Raw genomic sequence first — 10,551 nt, 5'->3', positions numbered from 1 at the left:
ATCAGAGCGCAGTACCTCACCAACATGAGCAAGCACTACTCTTCTCCGCACCCGTGGCTGTGAGCCTGCCCTCCCTTCCGCTGACACTTGCCCATATCTTATCCCACAGGAGCCAAATCAAAGAACTAAATCCGCAAGGAACAACAAACTTTTACTTTGCAGGGTTTGTGTTTGGTCTGTTGTGCACTCTGTGGGGCTTCACAGTAGTGAGGGTGGGCACAAGGGAGAACGCTTACGTCAATTTTCACTCTCATGGAATTGCATGTTGAGCTGCTGCACGTTATTTGTAACCTGCTGTAAAATGGATGGGTTTCTATGGAGCTTTTCTTCCATGAGTGAATCAGGGACAGAATCCAGTCCCTTTGGGCACTGTTGTGTTGCCATGAACGTGAGATTGTCCTTTCTCTTTGGCCACACCATGCCTTAGTCATTGCAGCGTCTGTAACATATGAAGCTGGGGGTTTCCAGGCAGCCTTACCCTTGATGTATTGTCCTACTTTGTTCTCTGGACATTGCTTTCCTGTGAGCAAAATGAGGAAGAAGTGTTGTGGAAAGGAAACCACTGTAAACAACTTGAGCCTGAAATGCAATGTGTGTTTGAACATTGCTACCAAAACCTGTAACGGCATAGCTGGGTCTCAGCAGGTTCCTGTCCTGTTCTGTGCTGCTCTTTGTCTTGCGCTTACTTCTCTGTATGCTTCTGAGTTGGCTTGGGTGGAGGAGTCACAGCAGTTACTGGGCCCTACTGGTAACAATGAAAGTTATTCAGTTCTCCCAGAAGTAGTGGAATAGGGAACTTGTTACCACATCCACCCTCTGCATTTTACTTTGGGCTAAAACAAGTTTAGGCTTCTCTTGAACATGTGAACTAGGACTAACTTTAAAGCAGGCTGTAATTTTGGATGGCAATAGTTGCTGCTCTGCATCTTATCTTGACCTGCCTTTGATTAAAATAGGTTCCAGTAGTTCAGAAGTAACTTACTATTACAGATTTAGGCAGCTCAAGTCTCATCACTGTTTTTACTGTTGGGTGCTTAGGCTGTCTGGGTAATGTACAGATAGACACTTCAAAACTAACAGAAAGTCTTGTCAGCAAGGCACCAAGGGTTGCCTACACTTCTTCACTCTCTCCATGTAGTCAAGTTTCTATGTGGAATCAGAGCTTTTCTGCAAAGGTATAACTGGGAGCTGTTACCACTTGGCCCATTATCCTGGTGAGAAATACTGGTTTAATGCCCAAGGGATTTGTGCTCACAGACCTTACTTGCAATATTACAGATATCTGGAGTGCTACTCTGAGTCCTTCCTATTGGAGCTATTTCAGTGCCTGTGGATTCTTACTCTTGGGCTACAGAAAGACATTCTTGCTCTTTAATTGCCCGAAATGTCAATGGAAGCATAGCTGCCTGTGGGTATTTGCTAGCAGCTAAGGGGAAGTTAGAGGACCATGAATTTTGGACACGGGTACCTAGATCCTTTTTGTCACTGTGTTTGACATCTATTAGATCTAACTAGGCTGCTCTTCACAAACATCTGCTCTGAGTTCACTCTCCCTTTTACAGCTCCAGCCTGTAGACTATCTTGTTTACAGCATTCAGAGTTGCTTTTATAGATCCTATAGAGAGCTGATAATTTGTTATTTTCTTCTAACTTCTCATTCACAGATTTCACAACTTCAGTGCTTTATTATTCTTCTTTCCCAATCATTTTGACTTGTCTTACCCTTCTCCCTTCCCGCCTTATGTCCTACCGAGTGTACAGTAAAAGAGGATAGAGCTGTAAGTGACTATTTTGATCACTCCTCTAGGCTATTCATCAGTATTCCTGACTTTCTGCTGGTGATGAGCAATTGGCTTTTTGTAAGAAAGATACTGTGATTCTGTCATGGTTTAACCCCAGCTGGCAACTAAGTCCTATGCAGCTGCTCGCTCATTCCCCCGTGGTGGGATGAGGGAACGAATCAGAAAGGTAAAAGCAGGAAAACTCATGGGTTGAGATAAAGACAGGGTAATAGGTAAAGCAAAAGCTGTGCACACAAGCAAAGCAGCAGGAGGCACCCATTCCCCACTCCCCACTCCCCATTCCCCACTCCCCACGGGCGGGCAGGAGGGGCTCAGCCATGCCAGGACAGCCGGGCTCCAGCCTGACGGGGGCTTGGGGAGGCAAATGTCATCACTCCGTATGTCCCCCCTTCCTCCTCCTTCCCCAGCTGTACATGCTGAGCATGAGGGCGCATGACCTGGGACACCCCTCGGTCAGGGGGGGCAGCTGTCCCGGCCGTGCCCCCTCCCAGCGCCCGGTGCCCCCCAGCTGCTCGCGGTGGGGCGGGTGGGGAGCAGAGGAGCCCTTGGCTCAGGGTAAGCACCACCCAGCAATAACGAGAACATCCCTGTGTTATCAGCGCTGCTTCCAGCTCTAATCCAGAACACAGCTACTATGAAGAAAATTAACTCTACCCCAGCAAAACCCAGCACAGACTCAAGTGACAGACAGAGCAAGCAGCTTATTACCTGTAGTTATGTGGCACTCAATTAAGAACAGGACGTCACTAGTGTGTGCCGGCTTGCAGTGTCCTCTGGAATAGCATCAGTAGCTAGGTTGGGGGGGTTGACTCTACTTTTTTCCCAGGAAAAATATGTGGTCATTAGAAGGTGACTGAGCTAGATGTAACTAACTTGGCTTGCTTCTCCCCCTGGCATCCTTCTCTTTATGAAAACAGACCTTTCTTCAGGAGATACATTTTGAGAGGCCTAGGCCAGAAATCTGTTCTGACTTTGGTGACAATGACCTCCATCCATCTGCTAGGTACTTCCCTCCTAACAGAAAAGTATGATGGCGCAGGCACAGATAGCAGCTTCTTGCCTGCTTAAGATGGAGGCACAGGCACGTGAGAACACGGCTGCACCTTCAGTTCCTCTGCCTGCAATTTGAGAAGATCCAACCGACGCTAGCTTAGCTGTGTTTTGAGCAGGGAGCTGGATTAGATGACCTTCTCAGATCACTTCCAATCTAAATTATTCTACCATTCTGAGATGTATCAAACTACAGGAAAGCAGGGAGACAGATAGGGAACATACATTCAATCTGTGAATCTCAATGAACTCTGGCTACTAATAAATCTTTTTTTTACTTTTGAGTAACAGTCTGTATGTCCATTTCTAATTCATGTGGATTAATGCATGGCATCAGCTTTGGCTGAATCTGAACCCTTTGCACAAACAGCAGTCTTATATGTGCTCTTTTAAATTTCTGTAAGCTTTAACTGGATGACAATGGGAATCAAGATGGGCATTCTGCAGCCTCAGGGATGAAAACACTTGTAAAGAAGCACACCAGGCCTTAAGCTTTGTCAGTGGTGTATGTTTTGATTACTCAGATAAGCTCTGCCATAGCAAATTTTAGCGTAATCTTACAGTCTGTGAGCCAGTTAGCTTCTGTACAGTGGTTTTGGCTTCAGATAACCTGACAAGGGAGGCAAAGAGTCTCAGGATTTGTTTGAAAGACCGTGACTTGTAAGCGTGTGATGTCATGACTGCTGTGTCTTCCCGACACAGGCTGCTTCTGAATCCTGGGTGTTTGAGATCAAGAACAAAAAATGGCTACACTGTTTGTGGTTTACAAGTGGCTTTGCTGTAATGACAGAGAAACTTTGCAAAGTTTCTGGTGTGAGAAAAAGCTGCTGGGAGCAAGCCATGTTCTTACTCTGTAGGCAGACTGATGGCAATGACACACATGAATGCAAATGTGCTGTAGGGAAGACTTCTGAAGCAACCAGTTCACAGAGGTACCCTAGGACTTTCCAAGCCCTAAGGACTGGTGGAGGTTCAGAGCCCACCGGGGTATACCTTCTGGGAAGGAAACAGGGACTTGAAAAATAATGGGATCACCATTTGATGCGAGTTTTGATGAAGCTGATGAACAATTCCCACTTCAGCTGAAAAAAGGAAATCTAATATGACATTTGGGCTTGGTTTTGGTCAACATCACAATAAGAATGTGATCCTGAGTTCAAGCACACCACTCATCCTACACTAAGATGGCATAGGATCAAAGGATGCAGGCTCACATTTCAAGGTATCAGGAGGCCTTCTGACAGGATGGCTGAAAGTCAAGGGGGGGGATGATTGTGGGAACTCAATTTTGGTATCTCAGGCAAATCTCAGCATGCCTCTAGACTCTGAAGAGTCATTGAGAAGCTGCTGCTGCCTCTAGAGTTGGAAGCTGTTCAGCACCACTAACAGGTAGCCTGCACACACAAACACGAAGCCTGATCCACCAGGTGCTGGAGTCAAGGACATGGGCAAATGTCTTGCGATGCCCAGTTTGCATCATGGTACCAGTTACCAGTTGTACAGGATGTCTGGCTGTACCAAGGCCTTTTCTTTCTCACAGATCTGAAACTTCCCAGCTGTGTGAACAGCCATGCCATGCCCTAGCCAAGATGCTCGTCGCTGTTGAGTGAGGTGAGGATAATGGGATGGCACAATATATCCAATATACAGCATGAGAGCATTTGTGTATGGCGATGATGCCTTTAGGGGGGTTCCCTGAACGCAAGCAGCCTGGGCGCGAGGATTATATGACTAGATGTTTGCAGGAGCTTTGTATATTAAGCTTGGAAAAGCCATAAGGATGTATTGGGGTGTGGTGTCCCGTGATTATCGGACACGTGTGTCCTGCAGGCCCTCTGCAGTGCGGGGTGAGGACCCCAGTGAGCCCTGGGGCTGGGCACAGTGGTTCAGCACCTGTGAGTACAATCAAACCTTTCTGTTCTAGAACAGGGTGGCTCCTTCCAGCTAGCCACAGCAGCAGTCGTTGGCACATGCTGTCCCCCCCAAAAACACGCCGAGGCAGTGGCTGGAAGGGGTACTGGGGGCACTGACCAGAACCGTGCCAGGGAATAGTTCAGCCATCAAACAGCCAAGCTACCTGTGCTGACCCCTGTACACAGGCCCTGGTACTCTTCTCGTACAGCTGTAGCCTCAGAGGTACAGCTATCCTCACTTGAGGCTTCGGGGCCTGCAAAGTGAAAATACGTGACTGCAGCAAAGATAAACACCAACAAACTGTTTTTCAGAGGTTTACACCAACCCATCCTCTAACTAAGTGGGGAGAGAATGTTTTTCCAGTAGGAAGCCATTACTGTTGCTGGGATCTTTGTGAATGTGTCTGGCACTGAGGAAGGCCAAAGAAATCCGCCGTGCGGCAGTTCCAGTACTGAGCAGTGGACGAACAGCTGCCAGGCAGCCTCGGCTGCTGCTCCTGGGAGCGTACTTGAAGTGCAGCACACAAAACACATCTTTCCTCAGAGGCATTGTCATCGTCACCCTGGCTTGAGTTTGGGTTGGCAGGCGACCTTAGGCACTTCTTGTAAGGTCAGATGAGGCTGTCACCCCCTTTGCTGCTGAAGCATCACTAGTACCCCTGAGAGCAGCTGGGGAAAGCAGGGTGTAACATTAGCCCTGACCAACACCAGGGCATGATGCTGGACTGGCCTCAGCAGGAACTCCCGCAGCCCACGCTGTCCGCAATCCCGTGAGCCACACTGGGAAGAGCTGCAGTACGGCACATCGCGGCACATGCGGTGAGGCTGGCTGCTTTGCAAGGGAAGGAGGAGTTGTGGCTTCTTTTCAGTTCCAGAGGGACCTCTCTGGACTCCCCACCATCACATCCCATGCTCCTAGCAGAGCACACACAAATGCAAGTTGACCTTCAGCACTTACCTGGGTGCTGTCCTGAGCGCAGAAGATCCCGGTGAAAGGTGGAACCTTTACTGCAGCATGTTGCACCAGAGCAGCTGGTAGCTGCAGGCAGCCAGCTTTTCTGTGGAGGAGCTGCACAAGCTTTAAATAAAAGATAAATGGTTGGGTGTTGTAGTCAGAGTCCAACCCAGTCAGCCTCACATGGGGCACCAAATGTTGCAGCACAATCAAACTAGTAGACTGCAACAAGGATTTACCATTGGTCAGATTCTACTGTCCATGCTGTTTGTCCTTCCTCCAGAAGCCACGCCACACCACTCCCCTTCCACACTCCTCAGGGCTATTCAACTACTTAGCAGGACCAAGCTACAGCTGCACATCGTCCATGTCCATCAACCCACTGCCTTGGAGGCAAGGCCACAGCTGCATGTTATCAGTGCTCATCAACCCACTGCCTTCATTCCTCTACAGTTGGGGAAGGACAAGTGAGGGAGGAGGTCAGTCACAAGGTAGAGGAAAGGATGAACACAAAAAACCCCGTTCCATGTCCCTCTCCTGCCCATGCAGGATGACGTGTTCTGCCTCCTCATTTCCTCTCTCCTAGGCAAAGCCTAACACTGCCAGAGCCGAGCCACCCGCTCTGGGTGCACCTCTAGGTTGGGTTGTATGTACATGGCTGTTGCTTAGGAGTAGAACAGGTTCTTTTGGGCTATGGGTACAGTGGAAGAGAATCTGGTAAATAAAAAGTTTAGATCAACTGGTAACAGTGGAAGTCAAAAGATGACTTTAAAAATCACTGCATGATACCACAAGGTATTTAGGATGTGGTCAGTCAATTCAGACAGATGTTGTATTATTGTGTTGAACTGCTTTGAAAATACTGAAGAGATAACAATTTGTAAGTACACTTACACCCTTTTGGCAGGAGTTATATTCTGGCTGCATAAAGCTGTGATGCTAACAGGTGTTTGGCTTTTTTCATTTTTGGGGGGGTTCTGCTGCAGTATTAGCACTTTTGAAAAAGAATGGTCCTTGAGGAGGTAAAACATCTAATAAAAATTGTTTTCATCTGTTACTGAGGAGTCTTAATTCCTTTTGATTACTAAAGAGCAAGTAAATTAGAACAAAATGTCTTGACTTAAAGCATGTCTTTTGAAAATGACACAGTTAATGTCTCCTATTGCTTTTTTTGGACTGAAGATAGTTGTCAAATTTAATATAAACCAGTAAAAACTGATGTTTCTGCTGAAAACTGTTGTCCAATTCTAACAAAGTCCAAACTGAAGTGGTATGTATATTCAAAGTCAATTTTTAATTCATGTGCCAATTTACCTTCATAACAAAATATCCTTTTCACTTAGAAAGAATATGTAGTGAGCATTCAGCTACATATTCCTGCATTTTGTGGCATCCCCAAAGTATCCATGATAAATAAATGAATCTCTCCAGTAACAAGGCAATATTCCTTTTCTGAAACGGTTATTAACTTTTCCTAAATCTGACTGGTTTTTCTGGTTGTTTTCCCCCCTTTTCTTTCTTTTTGTAAACTTTTTTCTTTGAGGTTAAGCACCAGCTTAATTAAAATTAATTTTTAATTGTCTTTAATGGAAAACTGATTCTTTTGCGTGTCCAAACCCACTGTGGATTCTTCTTGATTTGAAAGAAGCTATTGTTGCAATGTCTTGCACCTACAATTTATATAAAGACAAATCTATCAGCTTGATTTCTAGAAATATTCATTGCAGTTGCTGAAATGATTCTGCTGCATTTTATTCATCAACGCGCCCTGGAGTTCTGATGGTTTATAAGATTGTCATCTCCTCTGTATTTACAGCGTATTAACTTCTTCCTTTTAGAGTGCATCAAAGCTTCAAAGTAACTGGATGTTTTCACACCAAGCCTCCCTCTGCAAGGCAGAAGAACCCTACCTGGTGGATACGCTGCTGTCATTCATGCAGGCTGCTGCGCTGGCTTCTGGTGCGGTTACTCTTTTCAGCCGTGCTCTGGTGCTCATTTTGGTGATTCATTTGCTTTCTGCACAGGCCCTTTACCTAAATTAGCAAATGTTCTTCCTCAAGCGCACCTGACCTTTGTGCTGGAATTGTGCTGAAAAAAATTATTCTGCTTTGATAGGGAAAGCTAATTTATTTTTAAGTACTAGGATGCCTTTTTCCCTGTCATACTCTTGATGAATATCACTGTTTCTCTTCAGTTTTACTAGACTTTACTAGACTCAAGAACCTCACTGGCTCTGGTAAAAATGACTAACTGTTTTTCCCAAGGGAAACCCTCATCTTTCTAACAGGTTTCTCATGCCATTCCCTGGTAACCTAGCTGCCTCACCGGCCTGTGAGCGCAGCGTGTGAACTCAGCACACAGCAGCCCAGACGATGCCTGGGCTTTGCTGTGTATTAAGTTGAAGGATGTGCAATAAATTCCTGTAGCCTGCAGATTAATGTTAGAGGCGGAAAGCAACCACTGAGAGTTCTTCACCATCTCACTAAAGGTGATTAACCATTTCAGTTCCCTGCTAAGCTCTAGCAGCTGTTCAGGGTGCAGAGAGGGGTTAGCCCCATGAAAGGATTGCCACAAACAGAATTCCAGGTGCACTTTTGCTGGGCATGACTTAACGGCTAGGTCAGTATCTCCTAAAGACTGCATGTTATTTTTTAGTCTTCTCTCCTGCCCCTTCACACAGCTCTTCTGTGTGTTCTCATCTCTTTGCCCCCGCCTTGTCACCGCAATTCTAGCCAGAGAAATGGCCAGTTCCCCGGGCACTGGCTCTGGAGAGGAGGGATGAGAATGGGTGGCGGTGGCTGGGTGATGAGCGGCTGCGAGCACAAACCCCGCTGGCCATGACTTGGCCCAGCTGAGGGTCTGCCAGCAATTAAAGGATTAAAGGTAGATGGTTCCTGCTGGAAGCATGTAAAAGCACTTTATTTTCCCCCACGAACCTTCTGCGACTCAGAGTGAAAAGCTGCCGTATAGATGCAACTCTTCCAGCTGTGTGAACTGGAGGAATTCAGCATTTCACAAGAATGCTCAGTATTTTAGGGAAATAGACTATACGTGAGTGCGGTAAATTGTTATGCATGTATTTTAATGTAATATAAACTGCTTTTGCCTCATTACCATGTTGTAATAATGGAGTCGTGACTTTCCCAAGAAAATAACAAGGTATGATTCAGCTGACCCTGGGAAATAGGCTTTTATATTAAATTGGGAAAATAATGCTGGATTTCACAATACTATGTTACATAGTTATATCAGTGCGGTACAGTGTGATTTGTTCTTGGCTTTTGAAGGTAGATGTCTAGTAATATGATACTCTCCTTGTCAGCAAATGAACACGTTTCCACAGACTCCAGATTAAATCCTTAAAAATGATAACATGGAGTTTGACGTCCATAGTTACTGCCTGATAAAATACAAGTAAATATGTTGTTTAAAGTATGCAGTAGACAAACATATAGGCAAAAGACTTCAGATATTATGGTGATACTGTTTGAGAAGAATATTAGCATTTACTGATCATTCCTATTATTGCTGCAGTTATTTTATAAAACAATTCTTTAATTACATGAATGCCAGAAGGGTAAACTCACAAAAAGGAAAAACACTTTACACATAACTTAGTGGGATAACAATGTCTAGAACCTATTTTAAAGAAACTATGACAGACATCTTTAATTCACCAGTCTGCCACAACAGGAAATGACTTCCTCTAATACGCAATGAAATAAATAAAGGTCAGATGGTTCATTTGTCTAAATTTACTTTGCACAGTCCTACCAGTAAAACAGGATGTTTTCTATTAACATTGCTCCAGGTTTCCTGGTAACAATAGCACCAAAATAAGGACCAGATTTTGTCTAGGTGAAATTCACTCCTTCTGCCTAAAGCCCTATGCCTAGAATCTGCAAAGAGAAAAGCTGAAGTAAGATGTGGAAGCTGCTTAATTTGCATGTAAGCACCAGGCTGTGATCCATACAAGCTTACAGGAGTTAGGTACTCAGCTTCTGCTCAAACTCAAGGGAGGCAAGCACCTTTGCTCTTAAAGCTTTTTTGAAAATTCCAGCCCTCTAAGACGCAACAGCCTCCCATTGTCTGCTCAGGGACAGCAGGTGTATATATATGTGTATATGAATAGTGCTTTGAGTATTCAAAATCTCTGCATGTCAAAAGAGGAGCATAGAGCCTGCAGCTTCTCTGCTGTGAGGCAGCAGCAGCCTTGCTGAGCCATGCTGCTTATGAGACAGGCTGCGGGCACTTCCCCGTACACCCCACCCAACTTGTGCCCTTCAGTGATCTTCAGCTCAGCCAGAAAGACGAGGGGCTGTGAGTTAATTGCTGGCAAACTGAACCGTCTGGGGTTCAAGTGGGAGGAGGGGCTTTAAGCCAGCTGTGTGTGCACTGGATGTTCCACCTAACTGTGATGCAGTTTGTGTTGAGGTACGTTTTCTCTGGCTATTTTTTCCTGAAATGTGCAATTACAAAATTTAAAATATTTACATCATTACAAATGAAATTTCAGTGTCCACTTTTTCTGTCATAAAATGGAATATTCCTATGTGCAACAGGTGAATTATCATCCTTGGAGATCAGATACAAAACTGTTTTCAATACAGAGAACAATAAACTGATTACTACAGCTATATATTTTTTGATCAAGAAGTTTCCCTGTCTTCAGCGGCGATGCTTGTCCCGTAGCTCCCACATCAGCTGTGTGCCAGGCTTCACAGTAGTTGCTAACCAGTCGGATCCCATTTGCAGTTGAACCATGCCATATTACTTTTTGAGGCCTGAAAGGTAATGTTTAGAAGTTATTTCCTGAGTCTCTTTTTGCTTC

The 10,551-nt window shown here is 45.2% G+C and overlaps 1 protein-coding gene across 6 annotated transcripts in view; it reads right to left on the bottom strand.

Moving 5' to 3' along the window:
• Window positions 1-8,611: 8,611 nt before the first annotated feature.
• Window positions 8,612-10,551, bottom strand: part of LOC121084905 (collagen alpha-1(XV) chain-like) — a 135,824-nt gene continuing 133,884 nt past the window's right edge. For all 6 annotated transcript variants that reach the window (XM_040586959.1, XM_040586961.1, XM_040586962.1 and 3 more), the window contains exon 42: window positions 8,612-10,504. In XM_040586959.1, the coding sequence (XP_040442893.1) occupies window positions 10,291-10,504 (214 nt within the window). In that variant the 3' untranslated portion in view covers window positions 8,612-10,290. The remainder of the gene's footprint in view (window positions 10,505-10,551) is intronic.

This window comes from Falco naumanni, chromosome 3, assembly GCF_017639655.2.
Source record: "Falco naumanni isolate bFalNau1 chromosome 3, bFalNau1.pat, whole genome shotgun sequence".
Lineage (NCBI taxonomy): Eukaryota > Metazoa > Chordata > Aves > Falconiformes > Falconidae > Falco > Falco naumanni.
This window is presented reverse-complemented; position numbering and strand designations above follow the sequence as displayed.